Raw genomic sequence first — 27,648 nt, 5'->3', positions numbered from 1 at the left:
GAGACCTTTAACTACAACAAAGCACTGTGTGGTGTTACAGTCCACCATGTTGTTACATAAGTTCATGTTATGTATCATTATTTTATGCTACATTACTTATGCTGCATTGGATTATGTTACATTGTATAACATAATGTTGTGTGATGTTACGTTTTGTCAGACTACCTTACACCACATCACATCTTATTATGTCAGGTCATTACGTTATGTAATGTTATGTTATGTGGAGTTAAGGTTATGTTACAGTATGTTGCATTCCATTCTTACTGTTTTTGACCTTTTGTTTTGTAACATTATGCTTCTTGTTATATTATGAAATGTAACAGGATGTTACATTTCATTACTATTCTGATACCTTTTGTTAGATTATCTTCTGTTTCATTTTGTGACGTTGCGTTTCGTAATGTTATGTTGCGTTGTGTTGTTTTGCATCACGTTAGAAAACAGTTTGTTGCTCAACGTTACCTAGTGGAATGTTACGTTGCGTAGCGTGTTATGTTACATTATGTTGCAAGGGTCTGGTTATGTTATGTTACAGTACGTTACATTCCATTCTTACATTCTGTTTTGTTTCCTTTTGTAACATTATGCTTCTTTGTGTTATATTATGACATGTAAAAGGATGTTACATTTCAATATGTTTCTGATATCTTTTGTTACATTCTGTTCTGTTTCATTTTGTGATGTGTTTTGTAACATTATGTTGCGTTATATCATGGTATTTAACAGTATGTTATGTTTCATTACAATTCTGATATCTTTTGTTACATTATCTTCTGTTTCATTTTGTGACGTTGCGTTTCGTAACGTTATGTTGCGTTGTGTTGTTTTGCATCACGTTAGAAAACGGTTTGTTGCTCAACGTTACCTGGTGGAATGTTAGGTTGTGTAGCGTTATGTTACATTATGTTGCAAAGGTCTGGTGACGTTATGTTACAGCACATGTTGTGTTTTCTGGATTACGCAGGGTAACGTTTCTACAGATGAAAGTGCCGCCATTTAAAGATTCTGTCATAGAAAATAGAAAACTAGTGGTGTGTGATGTAATGTTACATTTTATGTTAGGTTGTTACATTACGTAGCATTATGCTACGGTATGTTACGTTCATAATGTCAAAAATAACGTGACATGATACAGCACAGTTACGTTAGGTCATGTAACTGAATGTGACATTAATTTTGTCACGTTTGTGACGCTCATAAGGTTATGATATGACTCAATGATTCAGTCACAGAACAGCATGATGGATAAATAAAGGATATGATCCTTCATGACGTGGGTTTTTTAAGTTACGTTATGTTAGGTTCCAAACATTCCTAATAGTTCTTAAACAGTGTGATATGAGAGTGTTAGGTGACGTTTCTAACGACAGCATCATGTTTGTTTCTTCGTTCCAGTGAGAGGATTGAAAAGGAAATGATGAAATGATGCGTTTAGAGGCAGTCTGGTTCTGTAAGGTTCTAATGTGTTCTTCATTGCTGCCTTTGTCACAGACTCAGAGCTGCATACATAAACCTGCTATCACAGAACGGTAGCAACAATAATCCACCAGTGAAACATCACCAAACATCTCGTCCACATTCACACGTTTATAAACAGTAACGTAGGAGAAATTCCACTCCAGGTGCTCTTACAAATTTTCTTTTATGGGTTTATTTTAAAGGTTTTTATTGGTCACCTTTGTTAGCCAGAGGATGAGGTTAGTGAAGTTAACCCTTTCTAACGTGTTTCTCCGTGTCCTCAGCCCGAGACTCCAACCACAACATCCACAGTGTGATCTACAGGTGGAACCCAAACGCAAAGGTACGCCTCAGCTGTGCTCTGATATCCCATCATCCTCTCTAAGGTTTTTGCGTCCTCTCCTACCCTCTTCTGATTTCATGTTTCTTGTCGGGCCTTTACAATCCTGTCCTGTCCATCTCGTGGTGTCTTGTCCTTTCCTGTCTGGTCTGACTTCGTCCTACCCCCTCTTGTGTCTCCTCAGCTGTTCGAGGTGAACCAGACTCTGTCCACGTCTGGAGCGTATGACTGGGAGTTCTTCTCCGTTGGACCGTACCACTTCCTGGTAGTCGCTAACACCTTCGATGGTCAGACGACCACCATCAGCTCCACCGTCTACGTCTGGCTGAACGGCTGCTTCCAGATCTTCCAGAGCATCCCGGTCAGTGATCAGTGACGGTCTCAGGAACTCACCTGGACTGGACTGCTGCTGTACAACCCAAACCTTGTCCTGTACTCTGATCTGTTCCCCCTGAGTAAAACTACTACGGCCCGCGAAAAAGTATCTGCCTCCTCTCTGATTCCTGAGGTTTCATATTTATCACATTTAAATGTTTCAGATCATCAAACCAGTTTTAATATTTCACAAAGACGACCCAACTCAATAGAAAATTCAGTTTTAAAAGGTGATTTTATTTATTAAGGTAAATAAATCCTAACCTCTCTGTCCCTGTGTGAAAAAGTAATCACCCCCTGAACCTAATAACTGACTGTTCCATCCTTGGCAGCAATAACTGAAATCAAGCATTTGTGATAACTGCTGATGAGTCTTTCTCATCGCTGTGGAGGAATGTTGTCCCACTCTTCTTCACAGAATTGTTTGAACTCAGCCATACTGGAGGATGTTCCAGCATGAACTGCCCGTTTAAGGCAGAGACAGCATCTCTGTTGAATTTAAGTCCAGACTTTGACTGGGCCACTCCAAAACCTTCATTTAGGTTATTCTGGACTTGCTGGTGTGTTTCAGGTCGTTGTCCTGCTCCATAACCCCAGAGTGCTTGAGCTTGAGGTCATGAACTGATGGTTGGACGTTGGTCTTCAGGATTTTCTGGTAGACAGTAGAATTCATGGTTCCATCAATCACAGCAAGTGGTCCAGGTCCTGGTCCAGACCATCACACGGCCACCACCATGTTTGACTGTTGGCATGATGTTCTTTTGATCAAATGCTGTGTTAGTTTGACTCCAGATGTAACGGGACGCACACCTTCCAGAAAGTTCTACTTTTGTCTGGTCAGTTCACAGAATATTTCCCAGAAGTCTTGGGGATCATCAGGATGTTTTCAGTCAAGTGTGAGATGAGCCTTTGTGTTCTTTTTTGTCAGCAGTGGTTTTGGCCTTGGAACTCTCCCATGATGCCATTGTTGCCCAGTCTCCTTCTGATGGCTGAGTCATGAACTCTGACCTTAACTGAGGCCAGTGAGGCCTGCTGGTCTTTGGATGTGGTTCTGGGTTCTTCTGGGACCTCCTGGATGAGTCGTCGTTGCACTCTTGGAGTCATGTTGGTTGGCCGACCACTCCTGGGAAGGTTCATCACTGTTCCCAGTTTTCTCCATTTGTGGATAATGGCTCTGACCGTGGTTCTCTGGGGTCCCAAAGCCTTAGAAATGTCTCTGTAACCTTTTCCAGACTGATAGATTTCAGTCACTTTGTTTCTCATTTGCTCTTTAATGTCTTTGGATGGTGGTGTGATGCGTTTCTCTCTGAGGTCTTGTAGCCTACTTCACTTTGTCTGACAGCTTCTATTTAAGGGATTTCTACATTCAGCTAATCTGGAGGTAATCAGGCCTGGGTGTGGCCAGAGAAACTGAACTCAGCTTTCCAAAAACTGTGATTAATCACAGTTAACTCATGATTTAACAAGGGGGGTGATTACTTTTCACACAGAGACAGAGAGGTTTGGATTTTTTCCCTTTATAAAACTGCATTTTGTATTGACTTGGGTTGTTTTTGTGAGATTTTAAAATTGGTTTGTTGATCAGAAACATTTAAGTGTGATAAATATGCAAAAACATCAGGAATCAGAGAGGGGGAAATACTTTTCCACAGAACTGTATGCTGGTCTCTGAGTCTGATCAGGTGATCACAGAGCCATAGATGTAGACACCCATCCTCCTACATCCTCTAGTTTTGGGTCAAACGGACGTCCTGTTAAAGGTCAAACCATCATAAGACATTAATGTGACCACAGACCTGGAACATGGAAGATGCTCCATTAAATCACATTCATGATCAAATATGTTTCTATTTCTTTCTAAAGGAAACTGAAGCCTCCAATTAAAACTCAGGAAACCAGAGAGCGGTGTAATAAATGACCCTGAGAGAGAGTGAGGGGGTTTCCATCAGCAGGCTGTCTAAACTCATCCTGAGGGGCGGGTCGTCTCTTTGAAGACGTTTATTGGCTCTAAAACCACAAAAAAAGGTTTTAAAGCGTCATGAACCTTTAATTCAACTTCTGACAGAAACATCAGGGCCTGTTTACGGCAGCGGTAATGGAGCTATAAATAGATCTGTAGACGTTCTCAGGTGGATGACAGCACCAACATGGTGGGCCCTCTGGAGACTACGGTTTTACCAGGTTATTCACATGTTCATGGTCTTGGTCTCTGGTTCCTGGTCTTCTTTAACACAGGGCTGTTCATCAGTAAACCATGGTACGTTCAGGGTCAGAGGGTGTTAGGGAGAGCCTGCCTGGGACTGAGAAGCTGCTACCATTGGTTGTATTGATTTGGTTGTGTTAAAGGAAGTAACCATATTTGGACTGGAGGATGTAGCTGGGGTGGAGGCCCGTGTTTTTGTCCTTTGAGCATATTTATGACATAACACACTAAGAAAAGTGCTACTTCTGTCTGAAATTAAAAACATTTTCATAAATAAAAAGAATCAAGGTTATAATCAGGGGATCCTTTGTGAGGTTCTTTTATAGCTTTATTTTTATTTTTTATTAATTTAATGATTATATGCTGGCCCATTGCTCAGATAGGAGATAATCATTCAACTTGATTTAAAAAACAAAAAGTAATTATTGAATTGAATAATATCTTTACTACATGAATGAGTAAATTATAATGTGTATTAAAAACTAGAAACAGTGAGTTTTTAACAATATTTACTATTATTTTGTGGTTGCTCAAAATGTGCCCCACATATTGGTCACACCGTCAGATATTTATAAAAAGCAATAAAATCAGGCGACTACAGGGTCAGCTACATTCCTGAGGACCCCATGTTCAAACCTTCAGCTCTACTGCATGCTTCAAGATCACTCAAGCTCCTCTAAGGCTGCTATTTTCTCTTAAACTTGTTCATATTTTTGGACAATGCTACTGTCACAACCATAACATGTCAACACCGTCTCTTCTGTCTAAAAAATATTTGAATAGATTATGAGATAAATGTTTGCTTTTTAAGAAGAGGCCTGAAGTAGCTAGCAACAGAGGGACAACAAGATGGCTACTGTGAACAACTCATGCATATCATGTGAAAGAGTAGGTTTACGTCACCATCGTCAGACGTCACCTCCGTCAGGTTTTCTGTCTGACGGTGGTGACAAAAACCTCCAAACGGTCCTAAACGGAGGCTAGAATATAATTGTTGATCACAATAAATACCAATATGATCCGTAATGTTTCATTAACCTCTTTTTATCTTTATTTATGTAATTCCTCCTATATTTCTTCTCTATCGTCCACCCTAGGGGATGAGGGTTGCCTTCCCTCTCTCATTTCACTACTATGCCATGTTCATTTGGCTGACGTCATTTGGGATGCACATAGAGCACCTACTACCCACCTACATAGCACACAGTATACAATATCCCTTTTAGGCTATGCAACAACATTTAACCAAATCCAACATTCACTGTGAGTTTACAGAAGGATATAATGTATTATTTTATGAGTAGGGGGCGCTAGATGACAGTTTTAGATGATGTCAGTGGTGGATCGTTCATTATTCCTACTGGTAATGACTTTATTTTTACTATGATGGTTTGATATTTGATTATATGAGGATGGGGTTCTTAATAATGATATTGCTTCATTGTACCTTATATTCATTGAAAAGTGTTTACCACAGTGCTCAGGATTGTTATTTTTTGGACTAAATAGTTAAATAAAGTTGTTCAGCAGGAAGTCATTGACTGGAGTGGTGTACATTTCAGAAGTGTATGTAGTAATGAGGCCACTGTCACCACCGTCAGAGGGACTTTTACTTGTTTTAAATGAATATGCTTACAATATGCTTCTTCAGTGCTGTTGAGTTATTAAAGTAATAGTCTCTTTTAATACTAAAATATGTTTGTTAAATAAAAAAGCATTCTTTTTTCTATTTAGACTAAAAGTAAACGTTGTATGATGTTAGATCTTTTAAAGTTGTACACGTGAAACAGTCTAAAATGAACAAAAGTGAATATTATTATACATTTAACAGCATATATGTGTACTAAGCATCCCAGATAATGATTTAAAAACTCTAAATACATATTAGATAAATAAAGATTAAATAATTGGTGTTTTATTGTGTCTGACGGTGTTGACAAAAGTAAAGAAATAACTGGAAAAATGCCTATTTTATAAAAATAAATTACAAAATCAGGAGGTTGCACTGATACATTGCTGAACAGCCAAGACCTTGGTCTATAATGATATACCTTCAGATTTTGTCATTTGACTTACTTTTATTTTCAAAATTAAAACCTGTTTAATCCAAATCCTCAAGGATCAGTGATAACTATGGCGTTCTCTGTGAGCTGATGGTAGCTCCTGTTTGTGATTATTTATGAGAACCAAAAGGTTCTCGAAGTCTGATCCTTTATTTCTGATCCATTCCCCCACAGACCATCGGAGCCACGGACTGGGAGACGTTTCAGATCGACGGCAGGTTTTTTTTGGCCGTGGCGAACAGTCAGAGGATCTCAGAGCGCGGCCCGAGTCTCTACAGCATCAACTCGACCGTGTACGAGCTCAACACGCTCACACAGACCTTCATCCGCTTCCAGGACATCCTCACTCACAGGTGGGCCACGTACGGCCTCAGTCCAGCCGTTAGGACGGAGTAGAGACGAGAAATGATCTGAAGTTTAGGTTTCTGTGAACCACAGGTGCTACCGAGTCAGGTACAGTTTAGACATCAACACTTTTTAAAAACAGTCAGACTCTGAAACGTAGATGAGGTGAATCCGTGCTGGCTACTTTAGTCCAACTTCTGATGACTTCCAGTAAAGAACAGATTCACCTGCTTGTGAAATAAACAATAGTTCTGAGTTTGGGTTCTTAGATCCTGAATGATAATAGCTATGATTGTGTTCATAATGAGGGTGAAAGAGGAGTTTTTACAGAGACCTGACCTGATCTTCTGTCCTGATGTAGCTCAGCCTCACTGAAGGGAGAAAACTTCAACTATGAATCACTTCCAGCGCTCCAGTTATGGCTGTTTGATTTTTAGACATAAATGAAACGGCAGCAGAGGTTCACGCTGTGCATGCTGGCCGAGGCTAGTGTAACATGCTCTTTACTAAAATATGGATACTGACCCACAACTCATTCTGTGGGAGGAATCTGGCTGCAGACCGCCACCGTGGGGCGAGAGGTGATGAACTAACCCTCTCAGGGTTACTCAGGCCCCGCCCACACAGAGACCAAAACAATATATTTCTGTTTCCTTTTGAAAAAGTTTTCTGTAAATATGGGATCGTTTCAGGAAATGTCTGCGTAAGCACGGAACCACTGAAAACGACTAAAAACGCTGTAGTATATACGCCAAGCCTGTTCGTGGCGCTGTGACGCTGCCACGTAAATGCTCCAAAAGAGAAAAGAAGGTCACAGAAAACTGACACAAGGCTCAATCCCAAACCGCCCCCTACACACTCTCCCTACACACTAGCCCTCTGTTTGCGCGTTCTCGCGGAGGGTCCGCCATATTAAGGGGCCGTCCCAAACCACGATGTGTGGAGGGGGAGTGGACCATAGATATCTATAGTAATGGCCGTTACTATAGATATCTATGGAGTGGACCGCTCGGCCTTTAAATAGCGAGTCTGCATCGATGCACACTTTGGACGACTTTTGCAGGAAGTGCAGCGCCTAAATGGGGGAGGAAACAACATATAAATGTAAGTGCCACATGTGTCCAATATGTTCCCCGCACCTTTGTCCCACTGACAGAAAATCACAAAAAGTGTGGTTTAAAAGATTAAAGGAAACAAGCTACTCTTACTCTGCTGACGTTTGATTTGATTGTGCAGCCCTGGCACCTTAAAATGTGAGACAGGTGAGACTGTGATCAGCTGAAATACTGGTAGATGGTTAATGTAGCACAATAATTAGCTGACAAGATAATAATTAGGTAATCTATGTGCATATTGCGGTTTTTGTGTGACTGGCGGGAGTCAGTATACTGTAGCTGCCCTTAAATGTAGAAGGCTCTCTCTGAGTTATGTACCGTCAAATATATCAAGTTAACGAAATACACAGCAGGGCAGCATTTACCTCTCGCTGATGCCTCAAAGCCAACAAACACTGAAGACACTTGCGTCTTCTGCAAGCGGCAGCGATCCTAGCGAGTCGCAATCTGTGCCTCAGCGTAACAGCCATACACAGCAGGGACGTCTTTCTGTTGCCATGGCGACGAGGTCTTCCGTTTTCCGGTCAAGTGAAGAGGGCCTCCCATTCCTGCCCGTCATGTTTATACACCCCCAATTAAAGTAGCCTCCACGGCTACAAGTGTGACTTCATTGGAGTGACACTCGGTAGTAAAGGGGTCGTGTGTAGGGGGCCATTTGGGATTGAACATCTGGAGTCTGCTGTTCTCTGTGGTAGATCTAAGAACATCTGGAGTCTGCTGTTCTCTGTGGTAGATCTAAGAACATCTGGAGTCTGCTGTTCTCTGTAGTAGATCTAAGAACATCTGGAGTCTGCTGTTCTCTGTGGTAGATCTAAGAACATCTGGAGTCTGCTGTTCTCTGTGGTAGATCTAAGAACATCTGGAGTCTGATGTTCTCTGTAGTAGATCTAAGAACATCTGGAGTCTGCTGTTCTCTGTAGTAGATCTAAGAACATCTGGAGTCTGCTGTTCTCTGTGGTAGATCTAAGAACATCTGGAGTCTGCTGTTCTCTGTAGTAGATCTAAGAACATCTGGAGTCTGCTGTTCTCTGTAGTAGATCTAAGAACATCTGGAGTCTGCTGTTCTCTGTAGTAGATCTAAGAACATCTGGAGTCTGATGTTCTCTGTGGTAGATCTAAGAACATCTGGAGTCTGCTGTTCTCTGTAGTAGATCTAAGAACATCTGGAGTCTGCTGTTCTCTGTAGTAGATCTAAGAACATCTGGAGTCTGATGTTCTCTGTGGTAGATCTAAGAACATCTGGAGTCTGCTGTTCTCTGTAGTAGATCTAAGAACATCTGGAGTCTGCTGTTCTCTGTGGTAGATCTAAGAACATCTGGAGTCTGCTGTTCTCTGTAGTAGATCTAAGAACATCTGGTGTCAGCTGTTCTCTGTAGTAGATCTAAGAACATCTGGAGTCTGATGTTCTCTGTGGTAGATCTAAGAACATCTGGAGTCTGCTGTTCTCTGTAGTAGATCTAAGAACATCTGGAGTCTGCTGTTCTCTGTGGTAGATCTAAGAACATCTGGAGTCTGCTGTTCTCTGTAGTAGATCTAAGAACATCTGGTGTCAGCTGTTCTCTGTAGTAGATCTAAGAACATCTGAGTCTGCTGTTCTCTGTGGTAGCTCTAAGAACATCTGGACACAGCTGTTCTCTGTAGTAGATCTAAGAACATCTGGAGTCTGCTGTTCTCTGTAGTAGATCTAAGAACATCTGGAGTCTGCTGTTCTCTGTGGTAGATCTAAGAACATCTGGAGTCTGCTGTTCTCTGTGGTAGATCTAAGAACATCTGGAGTCAGCTGTTCTCTGTAGTAGATCTAAGAACATCTGGAGTCTGCTGTTCTCTGTAGTAGATCTAAGAACATCTGGAGTCTGCTGTTCTCTGTGGTAGATCTAAGAACATCTGGAGTCTGCTGTTCTCTGTAGTAGATCTAAGAACATCTGGAGTCAGCTGTTCTCTGTAGTAGATCTAAGAACATCTGGAGTCTGCTGTTCTCTGTGGTAGATCTAAGAACATCTGGAGTCAGCTGTTCTCTGTAGTAGATCTAAGAACATCTGGAGTCAGCTGTTCTCTGTAGTAGATCTAAGAACATCTGGAGTCTGCTGTTCTCTGTGGTAGATCTAAGAACATCTGGAGTCAGCTGTTCTCTGTAGTAGATCTAAGAACATCTGGAGTCAGCTGTTCTCTGTAGTAGATCTAAGAACATCTGGAGTCTGCTGTTCTCTGTAGTAGATCTAAGAACATCTGGAGTCTGCTGTTCTCTGTAGTAGATCTAAGAACATCTGGTGTCAGCTGTTCTCTGTAGTAGATCTAAGAACATCTGGAGTCAGCTGTTCTCTGTAGTAGATCTAAGAACATCTGGTGTCAGCTGTTCTCTGTAGTAGATCTAAGAACATCTGGTGTCAGCTGTTCTCTGTAGTAGATCTAAGAACATCTGGTGTCAGCTGTTCTCTGTACTATGAGAAACCTCTGCCAGCAAGCGGAAAAATAAAGGTCAATCTGAGCACGGCTTCAAAAATGCACGCCCCTTCCTGCCCTACCGTGGAGGTGGCCCCGTTGTAGAAGTCTGCAGCTGGATCCTCATGAATTTAGCTGGTAGATTTTCCGACTAACTGGTGTTGGGTTAGGGCTGCAGGTTAAAAAAGAAGATTGTTACTAGTTAAACTTTAGAGACTTGATCATAATCTACTGATTGCTGTTTTCAGCGCCGTGGACTGGGAGTTCTTCACCATTGCAGACGAGAAGTTTCTGGTCGTAGCCAACAGTCATGACGGAAACTCGTACTCTCTGAACAGCGTCATCTACAGGTGAGAACCTCTGCTGGAGCTCCTCTGTATGTGTTTAGTTTATCCGTGGGTCATTTCCTGAATGTTTGGGGGTTGTTCTCCAGGTGGCAGGGATACGAGGGCTTCGTAGCGGTCCACAGTCTGCCCACGTTCGGCTGCAGAGACTGGGAACACTTCAGGACAGAGGAAGGCTCCTTCCTGGTCTACTCCAGCGCCACCTCCAGGCTCAGCAAAGTGTTCAGACTCAGGACATACTGAAGGACAACAGCATCGGAGGGTTGGACTGCTTAGACTCCTGGAGTGGCCTCCTTCAGGATCAGAACCGTCCCGACCGTTGGAGTTTAACCTTCTGTAGGAGCTCTGAGAGGTCTTCAGGCTGCTGAACCGTCAGGCCAACATCTACACCAAAGTAAAGAGGCTTTCATTGAAGACTCCGCTCAGACGTGTTAAACATCCTGGAGCTGAGGAAGTGGAGGCCTGCAGAGATGCTGTCAGAGCGACACTCACTCCTCTGGAGAGTCCATGAATGCGTGAAGCACTTTTCTCAAACATGTTTAAACCAGCGGTTCTTAACGCAGCTGTCCTCAGGCTCCTCCTCCTCCACAGTCAGAATTACAACCCCAAACTTAAGAGGATGTTCAACCACTCAAGTTTAAAGGAAATGTTAAAGTTTGGACCTTAAATAGAAAACAGAGGCTAAACAAACGTTAAAAAATCTGATCAGTACAGAAGCCCTGAAGGACACACATCTATGCGTTTTATTTTACATTTGGGTTGTTTTCACAGAAACAGAGATAAAAAAAAAAAGTCAAAACTTCAAGGCAACAACCTAAATGTAGCTGTTACCATGGCAACACAGAGTTAAATAACAGATTTGGATGCATGGCCACATCGGCCCTCTGTAGACCGTCCATTACCCACTTGCAGGTCCTGACCCAGCTGTTGAGAACCTCTGATTTAAACACAGTTTAGAGTGGTGTTAAGCTCGCCTCGGGAGGACAGCACCCTCTAGTGGGCAAAAGGAAACACTTTTTACTGGGAGGAAAGGACTTCATATTAAAACTGCCAGAACGACTAAAATATCTGAATGTTTGGGTTTATCTGAAGGTAAAGTGAAGTTTAAAGTTTCTATTTTAATGTTTTAGAAAAGCTCAGTTTTTTATGACAGAAGCCGTCAGAGAAGAAGAAATGTAGCAAATACTCAGATTAAAGGAGATGGAATTAGACACAACCAGATCATTAAATGGTTAAATGCTTTATAAAAGTTTTATTCTGCAAAACTGCATTTACTTCTCTAATAACAAATAAATAGATAGATAAAATAAATTAAATTTCTTTAAATCTGATTAAATAATTAAACAAAAACGTTTTTAAAATGTATTTGATTCATCTTCCATCCTCCAGTGAGACTGAATTTTGTTTATTTAAATTTATCATCATAATAAAAGTTTATCTCCTGTTTATTCTGACGTTTGTTCTGATGTCAAATATTGATGTTTCATATTTTCACTCATGTTCATGACTGAGTGTTTTTAATATCATCATGTTTACTGAGAATATTATTTTATATCCAAACAGATATTTATTATTTTTGTCTATTGTTTGGTCATAATTATGATTACTGCAGTAAGAATTTATTAAAAAATACATTTTACCTTTGTTTCTTTTTCTTCTTCTGTTATTATTATTATTATTATTTATTATAATTATTATTTGGATTATTTATTATTATTATTATTATTATTATTATGATTGTTATTATTATTGTTATTAATTGTAATTATTGTTTGTATAATTATTTGTTATTATTATTATTATTATTATTATCATTATTATTATTTATTATAATTATTATTTGTATTATTTATTATTATTATTATTATTATTATTATTATTATTATTATTATTATTATTATTATTATTTGTATTATTTATTATTATTATTATTATTATTATTATTATTATTATTATTATTGTTATTAATTGTAATTATTGTTTGTATTATTATTTGTTATTATTATTATTATTATTATTTGTATCCATCCGTCCATCTTCTTCAGCTTATCTGAGATCGGGTCGCGGGGGCAGCAGCCTAAGCAGGGAGACCCAGACTTCCCTCTCCCCAGCCACTTTGTCCAGGTCTTTTCAGGGGATCCCAAGGCGTTCCCAGGCCAGCTGAGCGACATAGTCTCTCCAGCGTGTCCTAGGTCTTCCCCAGGGTCTCCTCCCAGTGGGACTCGCCTGGAACACCTCACCAGGGAGGTGTCCAGGAGGCATCCGGACCAGATGCCCGAGCTGCCTCATCTGGCTCCTCTCAACGCGGAGGAGCAGTGGCTCTACTCCGAGTCTCTCCCGGATGGCCGAGCTTCTCACCCTATCTCTAAGGGAGAGCCCAGACACCCTGCGGAGGAAACTCATTTCAGCCGCCTGTATCTGTGATCTTGTTCTTTTGGTCACAACCCACAGCTCATGACCATAGGTGAGGGTGGGAACGTAGATCGACCGGTAAATCGAGAGCTTCGCCTTTTGACTCAGCTCTTTCTTCACCACGACGGACTGGTGCAGAGACCGCATCACTGCAGACGTCGCGTCGATCTGCCTGTAGATCTCTCACTCCATTCTTCCCTCACTCGTGAACAAGACCCTGAGATACTTGAACTCCTCCACTTGGGGCAGGATCTCATTCACAACCTGGAGAGGGCATTCCACCCTTTTCCAACTGAGGACCATGGTCTCAGATTTGGAGGTGCTGATTCTCATCCCACCCGCTTCACACTCGGTTGCGAACCGTTCGAGTGAGAGCTGAAGGTCACGGCCTGATGAAGCCAACAGAACCACATCATCCGCAAAAAGCAGAGACCCAATCCTGAGGCCACCAAACCGGATTCCCTCAACGCCCTGGCTGCACCTAGAAATTCTGTCCATGAAAGTTATGAACAGAACCGGTGATAAAGGGCAGCCCTGGTGGAGTCCAACACGCACCGGAAACGAGTCCGACTTACTTCCGGCAATGTGGACCAAGCTCTGACACCAGTCATACAGGGACCGAACCGCCCTTATCAGGGGGTCCGGTACCCCATAGTCCCGGAGCACCCTCCACAGGATTCCCAGAGGGACACGGTCGAATGCCTTCTCCAGGTCTACAAAACACATGTAGACTGGTTGGGCAAACTCCCATGCACCCTCTAGGACCCTGCCAAGAGTGTAAAGCTGGTCCACTGTTCCACGACCTATTATTATTATTATTGTATTATTAGTGTTATTATTAGTATTATTATTAATATTGTCATTATTATTTGGCTTCTAAAATAATTTTATATACCGTGCCGTAATAAGGTATTTGCCTTTCTATTTCTTGATTTATTTTTTTATTTTTTTGCATATTTACCTTTTTAATCTTGATCTTCAATGGCTCATAAAGAGGAATAGAAAAGATTAATAAATGTTAAAGCATAATTAATACTCAGGGATCAGATCTAAGATCACTGATATATTTTAAATAATACTTCAGAACAACAGCTCAACTATGGCCCTGTTTTAGGTTTATTTGTGTTCTGATTTAGAAGTCTTTATCTCTAGAAAACTTGATGGTCAACTCAGTCTTCTGATTAATTTAAATATTATGATCTTCTTTTATTGGTTCCAATTTTTGACATTTTTACTACTGATAATTCAGGATCAGATTTTCTGGCCAAGTATTCTTATTCAACAAGAAGTCAGACTGTTTTGATGATTGTTTCTGTAGTTTAGGATTTTGCCACATATATCACATATATCATAAATATAACATAAATCATAAATATCACATATATCATACATATCACACATATATCATAAATATCACATATATATTATAAATATCACACATATATCATAAATATCACATATATTATAAAAATCACAATATACCATAAATATCACATATATCATAAATATCACATATATATCATAAATATCACATATATATCATAAATATCACATATATATTATAAATATCACATATATATCATAAATATCACATATATATCATAAATATCACATATATATTATAAATATCACACATATATCATAAATATCACATATATTATAAAAATCACAATATACCATAAATATCACATATATCATAAATATCACATATATATCATAAATATCACATATATATCATAAATATCACACATATATCATAAATATCACATATATATCATAAATATCACACATATATCATAAATATCACATATATTATAAAAATCACAATATACCATAAATATCACATATATCATAAATATCACATATATATCATAAATATCACATATATATCATAAATATCACACATATATCATAAATATCACATATATATCATAAATATCACACATATATCATAAATATCACATATATATCATAAATATCACACATATATCAAAATATCACATATATCAAAAATATCACATATATCAAATATCACATATATATCATAAATATCACACATATATCATAAATATCACATATATATCATAAATATCACATATATCCTAAATATCACATATATCATAAATATCACATATATCATAAATATCACATATATCATAAATATCACATATATCCTAAATATCACATATATCCTAAATATCACACATATATCATAAATATCACATATATCATAAATATCACATATATATCATAAATATCACACATATATCATAAATATCACATATATCATAAATATCACATATATATCATAAAAACACACATATATCATAAATATCACATATATCATAAATATCACATATATATCATAAATAACACACATATATACTAAATATCACATATATCCTAAATATCACACATATATCATAAATATCACATATATCATAAATATCACATATATATCATAAATAACACACATATATCATAAATATCACATATATATCATAAATAACACACATATATCCTAAATATCACATATATCATAAATATCACATATATATCATAAATAACACACATATATCCTAAATATCACATATATCATAAATATCACATATATATCATAAATATCACACATATATCATAAATATCACATATATCATAAATATCACATATATATCATAAATATCACATATATCATAAATATCACATATATCATAAATATCACATATATATCATAAATATCACACATATATCATAAATATCACATATATCATAAATATCACACATATATCATAAATATCACATATATCATAAATATCACATATATCATAAATATCACACATATATCATAAATATCACATATATCATAAATATCACATATATATCATAAATATCACACATATATCATAAATATCACATATATCATAAATATCACATATATCATAAATATCACATATATCATAAATATCATATCATAAATATCACATATATATCATAAATATCACATATATCATAAATATCACATATATCATAAATATCACATATATCATAAATATCACATATATCATAAATATCACATATATCATAAATATCACATATATCATAAATATCACATATATATCATAAATATCACACATATATCATAAATATCACATATATCATAAATATCACATATATATCATAAATATCACACATATATCATAAATATCACACATATATCATAAATATCACATATATATCATAAATATCACACATATATCATAAATATCACATATATCATAAATATCACATATATATCATAAATAACACACATATATCCTAAATATCACACATATATCATAAATATCACATATATCATAAATATCACATATATATCATAAATAACACACATATATCATAAATATCACATATATCATAAATATCACATATATATCATAAATAACACACATATATCCTAAATATCACATATATCATAAATATCACATATATATCATAAATATCACACATATATCATAAATATCACATATATATCATAAATATCACACATATATCATAAATATCACATATATATCATAAATATCACATATATATCATAAATATCACATATATCCTAAATATCACATATATCATAAATATCACATATATCATAAATATCACATATATCATAAATATCACATATATATCATAAATATCACATATATCCTAAATATCACATATATCATAAATATCACATATATATCATAAATATCACACATATATTTTATAAATATAACATGTATCATAAATATCACATATATCATAAATATCACATATATATCATAAATATCACATATATCATAAATATCACACATATATCATAAATATCACATATATCATAAATATCACACATATATCATAAATATCACACATATATCATAAATATCACATACATGTATTATAAATATCACACATACATATTATAAATATAACATGTATCATAAATATCACATATATCAAATATCACATACATGTATTATTAATATCACACATATATATTATAAATATAACATGTATCATAAATATCACATATATCAAATATCACATACATGTATTATTAATATCACACATATATATTATATATATAACATGTATCATAAATATCACATATATCATAAATATCACATATATCATAAATATCACATATATATCATGCATATCACATATATCAAATATCACATACATGTATTATTAATATCACACATATATATTATAAATATAACATGTATCATAAATATCACATATATCATAAATATCACATATATCATAAATATCACATATATATCATAAATATCACATATATATCATAAATATCACATATATCAAATATCACATACATGTATTATAAATATCACACATATATATTATAAATATAACATGTATCATAAATATCTCATATATCATAAATATCACATATATATCATAAATATCACATATACCATAAATATCACATATATATCATAAATATCACACATATATCATAAATATCACATATATATCATGCATATCACATATATCAAATATCACATACATGTATTATAAATATCACACATATATATTATAAATATAACATGTATCATAAATATCACATATATATCATAAATATCACATACATGTATTATTAATATCACACATATATATTATAAATATAACATGTATCATGAATATCACATATATCATAAATATCACACATATCATAAATATCACATATATATCATAAATATCACATATATATCATAATAATCACACATATATCATAAATATCACATATATCATAAATATCACATACATGTATTATAAATATCACACATATATATTATAAATATAACATGTATCATAAATATCATGTATATCATAAATATCACGTATATCATAAATATCATGTATATCATAAATATCATGTATATCACAAATATCATGTATATCATAAATATCACATATATCATAAATATCATGTATATCATAAATATCATGTATGTCATAAATATCATGTATATCATAAATATCACATATATCATAAATATCATGTATATCATAAATATCACATATATCACAAATATCATGTATATCATAAATATCACATATATCATAAATATCACATATATCATAAATATCACATATATCATAAATATCATGTATATCATAAATATCACATATATCATAAATATCATGTATATCACAAATATCATGTATATCATAAATATCATGTATATCATAAATATCATGTATATCATAAATATCATGTATATCATAAATATCACATATATCATAAATATCATGTATATCATAAATATCACATATATCATAAATATCATGTATATCACAAATATCATGTATATCATAAATATCATGTATATCATAAATATCATGTATATCATAAATATCATGTATGTCATAAATATCATGTATATCATAAATATCACATATATCATAAATATCATGTATATCATAAATATCACATATATCATAAATATCATGTATATCATAAATATCATGTATATCATAAATATCATGTATATCACAAATATCATGTATATCATAAATATCACATATATCATAAATATCACATATATCATAAATATCATGTATATCATAAATATCACATATATCATAAATATCATGTATATCACAAATATCATGTATATCATAAATATCATGTATATCATAAATATCATGTATGTCATAAATATCATGTATATCATAAATATCACATATATCATAAATATCATGTATATCATAAATATCACATATATCACAAATATCATGTATATCATAAATATCACATATATCATAAATATCACATATATCACAAATATCATGTATATCATAAATATCACATATATCATAAATATCACATATATCATAAATATCACATATATCATAAATATCATGTATATCATAAATATCATGTATATCATAAATATCATGTATGTCATAAATATCATGTATATCATAAATATCACATATATCATAAATATCATGTATATCATAAATATCACATATATCACAAATATCATGTATATCATAAATATCACATATATCATAAATATCACATATATCATAAATATCACATATATCATAAATATCATGTATATCATAAATATCACATATATCATAAATATCATGTATATCACAAATATCATGTATATCATAAATATCACATATATCATAAATATCACATATATCATAAATATCATGTATATCATAAATATCACATATATCATAAATATCATGTATATCACAAATATCATGTATATCATAAATATCATGTATATCATAAATATCATGTATGTCATAAATATCATGTATATCATAAATATCACATATATCATAAATATCATGTATATCACAAATATCATGTATATCATAAATATCACATATATATCATAAATAACACACATATATCCTAAATATCACATATATCATAAATATCACATATATATCATAAATATCACACATATATCATAAATATCACATATATATCATAAATATCACACATATATCATAAATATCACATATATATCATAAATATCACATATATATCATAAATATCACACATATATCATAAATATCACATATATCATAAATATCACACATATATCATAAATATCACATATATCATAAATATCACATATCATAAATATCACATACATGTATTATAAATATCACACATATATTTTATAAATATAACATGTATCATAAATATCACATATATCATAAATATCACATATATATCATAAATATCACATATACCATAAATATCACATATATATCATAAATATCACATATATCATAAATATCACACATATATCATAAATATCACATATATCAAATATCACATACATGTATTATAAATATCACACATATATATTATAAATATAACATGTATCATAAATATCACATATATCAAATATCACATACATGTATTATTAATATCACACATATATATTATAAATATAACATGTATCATAAATATCACATATATCAAATATCACATACATGTATTATTAATATCACACATATATATTATAAATATAACATGTATCATAAATATCACATATATATCATAAATATCACATATATCATAAATATCACATATATATCATGCATATCACATATATCAAATATCACATACATGTATTATAAATATCACACATATATATTATAAATATAACATGTATCATACATATCACATATATCAAATATCACATACATGTATTATTAATATCACACATATATATTATAAATATAACATGTATCATAAATATCACATATATCATAAATATCACATATATCATAAATATCACATATATATCATAAATATCACACATATATCATAAATATCACATATATATCATAAATATCACATATATCAAATATCACATACATGTATTATAAATATCACACATATATATTATAAATATAACATGTATCATAAATATCTCATATATCATAAATATCACATATATATCATAAATATCACATATACCATAAATATCACATATATATCATAAATATCACACATATATCATAAATATCACATATATATCATGCATATCACATATATCAAATATCACATACATGTATTATAAATATCACACATATATATTATAAATATAACATGTATCATAAATATCACATATATATCATAAATATCACATACATGTATTATTAATATCACACATATATATTATAAATATAACATGTATCATGAATATCACATATATCATAAATATCACATATATATCATAAATATCACATATATATCATAATAATCACACATATATCATAAATATCACATATATCATAAATATCACATATATATCATAAATATCACATATATATCATAATAATCACACATATATCATAAATATCACACATATCATAAATATCACATATATATCATAAATATCACATATATATCATAATAATCACACATATATCATAAATATCACATATATCATAAATATCACATACATGTATTATAAATATCACACATATATATTATAAATATAACATGTATCATAAATATCATGTATATCATAAATATCACGTATATCATAAATATCATGTATATCATAAATATCATGTATATCACAAATATCATGTATATCATAAATATCATGTATATCATAAATATCATGTATATCATAAATATCATGTATGTCATAAATATCATGTATATCATAAATATCACATATATCATAAATATCATGTATATCATAAATATCACATATATCACAAATATCATGTATATCATAAATATCACATATATCATAAATATCACATATATCATAAATATCACGTATATCATAAATATCACATATATCATAAATATCATGTATATCACAAATATCATGTATATCATAAATATCATGTATATCATAAATATCATGTATATCATAAATATCACATATATCATAAATATCATGTATATCATAAATATCACATATATCATAAATATCATGTATATCATAAATATCATGTATATCATAAATATCATGTATATCATAAATATCATGTATGTCATAAATATCATGTATATCATAAATATCACATATATCATAAATATCATGTATATCATAAATATCATGTATATCATAAATATCATGTATATCATAAATATCATGTATATCACAAATATCATGTATATCATAAATATCACATATATCATAAATATCATGTATATCATAAATATCATGTATATCATAAATATCATGTATATCACAAATATCATGTATATCATAAATATCACATATATCATAAATATCACATATATCATAAATATCACATATATCATAAATATCATGTATATCATAAATATCACATATATCATAAATATCATGTATATCACAAATATCATGTATATCATAAATATCATGTATATCATAAATATCATGTATGTCATAAATATCATGTATATCATAAATATCACATATATCATAAATATCATGTATATCATAAATATCACATATATATCATAAATATCATGTATATCATAAATATCACATATATCATAAATATCACATATATCATAAATATCATGTATATCATAAATATCATGTATATCATAAATATCATGTATATCATAAATATCACATATATATCATAAATATCATGTATATCATAAATATCACATATATCATAAATATCATGTATATCATAAATATCACATATATATCATAAATATCATGTATATCATAAATATCACATATATCATAAATATCACATATATCATAAATATCACATATATCATAAATATCATGTATATCACAAATATCATGTATATCATAAATATCACATATATCATAAATATCACATATATCATAAATATCACATATATCATAAATATCATGTATATCATAAATATCACATATATCATAAATATCATGTATATCACAAATATCATGTATATCATAAATATCATGTATATCATAAATATCATGTATGTCATAAATATCATGTATATCATAAATATCACATATATCATAAATATCATGTATATCATAAATATCACATATATATCATAAATATCATGTATATCATAAATATCACATATATCATAAATATCACATATATCATAAATATCATGTATATCATAAATATCATGTATATCATAAATATCATGTATATCATAAATATCACATATATATCATAAATATCATGTATATCATAAATATCACATATATCATAAATATCATGTATATCATAAATATCACATATATCATAAATATCATGTATATCATAAATATCACATATATATCATAAATATCATGTATATCATAAATATCACATATATCATAAATATCATGTATATCATAAATATCACATATATCATAAATATCATGTATATCATAAATATCACATATATCATAAATATCATGTATATCATAAATATCACATATATCATAAATATCATGTATATCATAAATATCACATATATCATAAATATCACATATATCATAAATATCACATATATCATAAATATCATGTATATCATAAATATCATGTATATCATGTATAAAACATATTTCATGTGTATTATATATATCATTTATGTCTTCAGCTGACAGTTCTGGTCAGTTTAAATGCAACCGGAGCTGATGATCTTTATTTAAACTTGTGGATTTCTTCTTTTATTAAAATAAAAAAGTAAAATAACAAAACTTAAAAAATAAATATCTTGAATTTAAGACCTATCCCAGGTGTGTAGAGGCAGAAGACTTAAATTGTCACTGTTTTGTTTTTATGTTTGAAAACCAGCCGGAAAACTCAAACCTGATTTTTTTACCAGAAATATTTCTTTATAAGCTGGACGGTAAAGTTTGTGTGTGTCCGCTCATGTCGCTAGATGTCGCTGTTTGATTCTTTCACGGTAGTTTCCGGTCTGAATGGTTTGTACTTCCGGTGTGAAGGTTGAGGATCCTCGGTTTGAAAGTGCTAACAGCAGCAGGAGGTTGGAGCAGAGAGGAGAGCAGAGAGGGATTTAAAGGGTTTTAGAAAGAGAGAGTTTGATTTCTTTGACCAGTTTAGGAGTCAGACTCTTCAGTAAAGCTGAGGTAAGAACGTCATTCTCTTTATTTCCTCTGTTTTTAACGGTTAGTGTCAGGCTAACGGTCCCAGCTGTAGTTCCTGTAATAACGGTAAACTTTGACATGAACTCTGACTCAGGGATGGAGGCTTAGACCGGGACGATCCGGCTCAGTCTGACCCGGTTCTCCTGGTTCTGTAGGTGTTTACAGAGACAGGTGAGGATGTCTCCTGTCTCCAGAGGGATTATGAAGCAGAATAATCCGGTTATAATCTGACACACACAGACTGTTACTGTGTTAAACCGGACTGAACCGACCTCTAACATTCAGATCAGGGTTACTTAGACTGACTGCAGCAGGTGAGTTTTATCATAGTCCATGTTTGGATCTGATCTAGTCCTCCTTAGACTGGCCTCAGGCCATGTCCCCTCTGACCCGGGTCAGTCCGGATTATCCGGCTCCTCACAACTGGATTACATTCTCCCTTCCTTGTCGTCATGGCAACGAGTCCTCTAAGGACCTGAGCTGGTCACCTGAGCTGGTCACCTGTTCTATTTGAGGATAGCTTGTTAATGAAGGTGACCGGATTATAGAAGTGGAATTTAGGGACATTTCCAGTTAGGTGGACTAAAACCAGTAAGAACTGTGAGGCTGACACTGGGAATGGAGACACTGACAGGTTAAAACCAGTAAGAACTGTGAGGCTGACACTGGGAATGGAGACACTGACAGGATAAAACCAGTAAGAGCTGTGAGGCTGACACTGGGAATGGAGACACTGACAGGTTAAAACCAGTAAGAACTGTGAGGCTGACACTGGGAATGGAGACACTGACAGGTTAAAACCAGTAAGAACTGTGAGATCACTGGGAATGGAGACACTGACAGGATAAAACCAGTAAGAACTGGGAGATCACTGGGAATGGAGACACTGACAGGATAAAACCAGTAAGAACTGTGAGTGACACTGGGAATGGAGACACTGACAGGTTAAAACCAGTAAGAACTGTGAGTGACACTGGGAATGGAGACACTGACAGGTTAAAACCAGTAAGAACTGTGAGTGACACTGGGAATGGAGACACTGACAGGATAAAACCAGTAAGAACTGTGAGGCTGACACTGGGAATGGAGACACTGACAGGTTAAAACCAGTAAGAACTGTGAGGCTGACACTGGGAATGGAGACACTGACAGGTTAAAACCAGTAAGCGCTGTGAATGACACTGGGAATGGAGACACTGACAGGATAAAACCAGTAAGAGCTGTGAGGCTGACACTGGGAATGGAGACACTGACAGGTTAAAACCAGTAAGAGCTGTGAGGCTGACACTGGGAATGGAGACACTGACAGGTTAAAACCAGTAAGAGCTGTGAGGCTGACACTGGGAATGGAGACACTGACAGGTTAAAACCAGTAAGAACTGTGAATGACACTGGGAATGGAGACACTGACAGGATAAAACCAGTAAGAGCTGTGAGGCTGACACTGGGAATGGAGACACTGACAGGTTAAAACCAGTAAGAGCTGTGAGGCTGACACTGGGAATGGAGACACTGACAGGTTAAAACCAGTAAGAACTGTGAATGACACTGGGAATGGAGACACTGACAGGATAAAACCAGTAAGAGCTGTGAGGCTGACACTGGGAATGGAGACACTGACAGGTTAAAACCAGTAAGAACTGTGAGGCTGACACTGGGAATGGAGACACTGACAGGTTAAAACCAGTAAGAGCTGTGAGGCTGACACTGGGAATGGAGACACTGACAGGTTAAAACCAGTAAGAACTGTGAGGCTGACACTGGGAATGGAGACACTGACAGGTTAAAACCAGTAAGAACTGTGAATGACACTGGGAATGGAGACACTGACAGGTTGAAACCAGTAAGAACTGTGAATGACACTGGGAATGGAGACACTGACAGGTTGAAACCAGTAAGAACTGTGAATGACACTGGGAATGGAGACACTGACAGGTTGAAACCAGTAAGAACTGTGAATGACACTGGGAATGGAGACACTGACAGGTTAAAACCAGTAAGAGCTGTGAATGACACTGGGAATGGAGACACTGACAGGTTAAAACCAGTAAGAACTGTGAGGCTGACACTGGGAATGGAGACACTGACAGGTTAAAACCAGTAAGCGCTGTGAATGACACTGGGAATGGAGACACTGACAGGATAAAACCAGTAAGAGCTGTGAGGCTGACACTGGGAATGGAGACACTGACAGGTTAAAACCAGTAAGAGCTGTGAGGCTGACACTGGGAATGGAGACACTGACAGGTTAAAACCAGTAAGAGCTGTGAGGCTGACACTGGGAATGGAGACACTGACAGGTTAAAACCAGTAAGAACTGTGAATGACACTGGGAATGGAGACACTGACAGGATAAAACCAGTAAGAGCTGTGAGGCTGACACTGGGAATGGAGACACTGACAGGTTAAAACCAGTAAGAGCTGTGAGGCTGACACTGGGAATGGAGACACTGACAGGTTAAAACCAGTAAGAACTGTGAATGACACTGGGAATGGAGACACTGACAGGATAAAACCAGTAAGAGCTGTGAGGCTGACACTGGGAATGGAGACACTGACAGGTTAAAACCAGTAAGAGCTGTGAGGCTGACACTGGGAATGGAGACACTGACAGGTTAAAACCAGTAAGAGCTGTGAGGCTGACACTGGGAATGGAGACACTGACAGGTTAAAACCAGTAAGAACTGTGAGGCTGACACTGGGAATGGAGACACTGACAGGTTAAAACCAGTAAGAACTGTGAATGACACTGGGAATGGAGACACTGACAGGTTGAAACCAGTAAGAACTGTGAATGACACTGGGAATGGAGACACTGACAGGTTGAAACCAGTAAGAACTGTGAATGACACTGGGAATGGAGACACTGACAGGTTGAAACCAGTAAGAACTGTGAATGACACTGGGAATGGAGACACTGACAGGTTAAAACCAGTAAGAGCTGTGAATGACACTGGGAATGGAGACACTGACAGGTTAAAACCAGTAAGAACTGTGAGGCTGACACTGGGAATGGAGACACTGACAGGATAAAACCAGTAAGAGCTGTGAGGCTGACACTGGGAATGGAGACACTGACAGGTTAAAACCAGTAAGAACTGGGAGATCACTGGGAATGGAGACACTGACAGGTTAAAACCAGTAAGAACTGTGAGATCACTGGGAATGGAGACACTGACAGGATAAAACCAGTAAGAACTGGGAGATCACTGGGAATGGAGACACTGACAGGATAAAACCAGTAAGAACTGTGAGTGACACTGGGAATGGAGACACTGACAGGTTAAAACCAGTAAGAACTGTGAGGCTGACACTGGGAATGGAGACACTGACAGGTTAAAACCAGTAAGAACTGTGAGTGACACTGGGAATGGAGACACTGACAGGTTAAAACCAGTAAGAACTGTGAGTGACACTGGGAATGGAGACACTGACAGGTTAAAACCAGTAAGAACTGTGAGTGACACTGGGAATGGAGACACTGACAGGATAAAACCAGTAAGAGCTGTGAGGCTGACACTGGGAATGGAGACACTGACAGGTTAAAACCAGTAAGAACTGTGAGGCTGACACTGGGAATGGAGACACTGACAGGTTAAAACCAGTAAGAACTGTGAGGCTGACACTGGGAATGGAGACACTGACAGGATAAAACCAGTAAGAGCTGTGAGGCTGACACTGGGAATGGAGACACTGACAGGTTAAAACCAGTAAGAGCTGTGAGGCTGACACTGGGAATGGAGACACTGACAGGTTAAAACCAGTAAGAACTGTGAGGCTGACACTGGGAATGGAGACACTGACAGGTTAAAACCAGTAAGAGCTGTGAGGCTGACACTGGGAATGGAGACACTGACAGGTTAAAACCAGTAAGAACTGTGAGGCTGACACTGGGAATGGAGACACTGACAGGTTAAAACCAGTAAGAACTGTGAATGACA

At 34.3% G+C, this 27,648-nt stretch overlaps 2 protein-coding genes across 2 annotated transcripts in view; both read left to right on the top strand.

The window, feature by feature from the left end:
- tspearb (thrombospondin-type laminin G domain and EAR repeats b) overlaps window positions 1-11,782 on the top strand; it is a 34,192-nt gene extending 22,410 nt beyond the window's left edge. The window contains exons 10-14 of the mRNA XM_041807567.1: window positions 1,746-1,804; window positions 1,986-2,162; window positions 6,617-6,795; window positions 10,590-10,691; window positions 10,775-11,782. Of these exons, the coding sequence (XP_041663501.1) occupies window positions 1,746-1,804; window positions 1,986-2,162; window positions 6,617-6,795; window positions 10,590-10,691; window positions 10,775-10,928 (671 nt within the window). The 3' untranslated portion in view covers window positions 10,929-11,782. The remainder of the gene's footprint in view (window positions 1-1,745; window positions 1,805-1,985; window positions 2,163-6,616; window positions 6,796-10,589; window positions 10,692-10,774) is intronic.
- Window positions 11,783-23,562: 11,780 nt separating this feature from the next.
- Window positions 23,563-27,648, top strand: part of si:dkey-230p4.1 (trichohyalin) — a 76,028-nt gene continuing 71,942 nt past the window's right edge. Inside the window, exon 1 of the mRNA XM_041807087.1 lies at window positions 23,563-23,689. The gene's annotated coding sequence lies outside the window, so the exon portion shown is untranslated. The remainder of the gene's footprint in view (window positions 23,690-27,648) is intronic.

The sequence above is a fragment of the Cheilinus undulatus genome, linkage group 15, assembly GCF_018320785.1.
Source record: "Cheilinus undulatus linkage group 15, ASM1832078v1, whole genome shotgun sequence".
NCBI lineage: Eukaryota > Metazoa > Chordata > Actinopteri > Labriformes > Labridae > Cheilinus > Cheilinus undulatus.
This window is presented reverse-complemented; position numbering and strand designations above follow the sequence as displayed.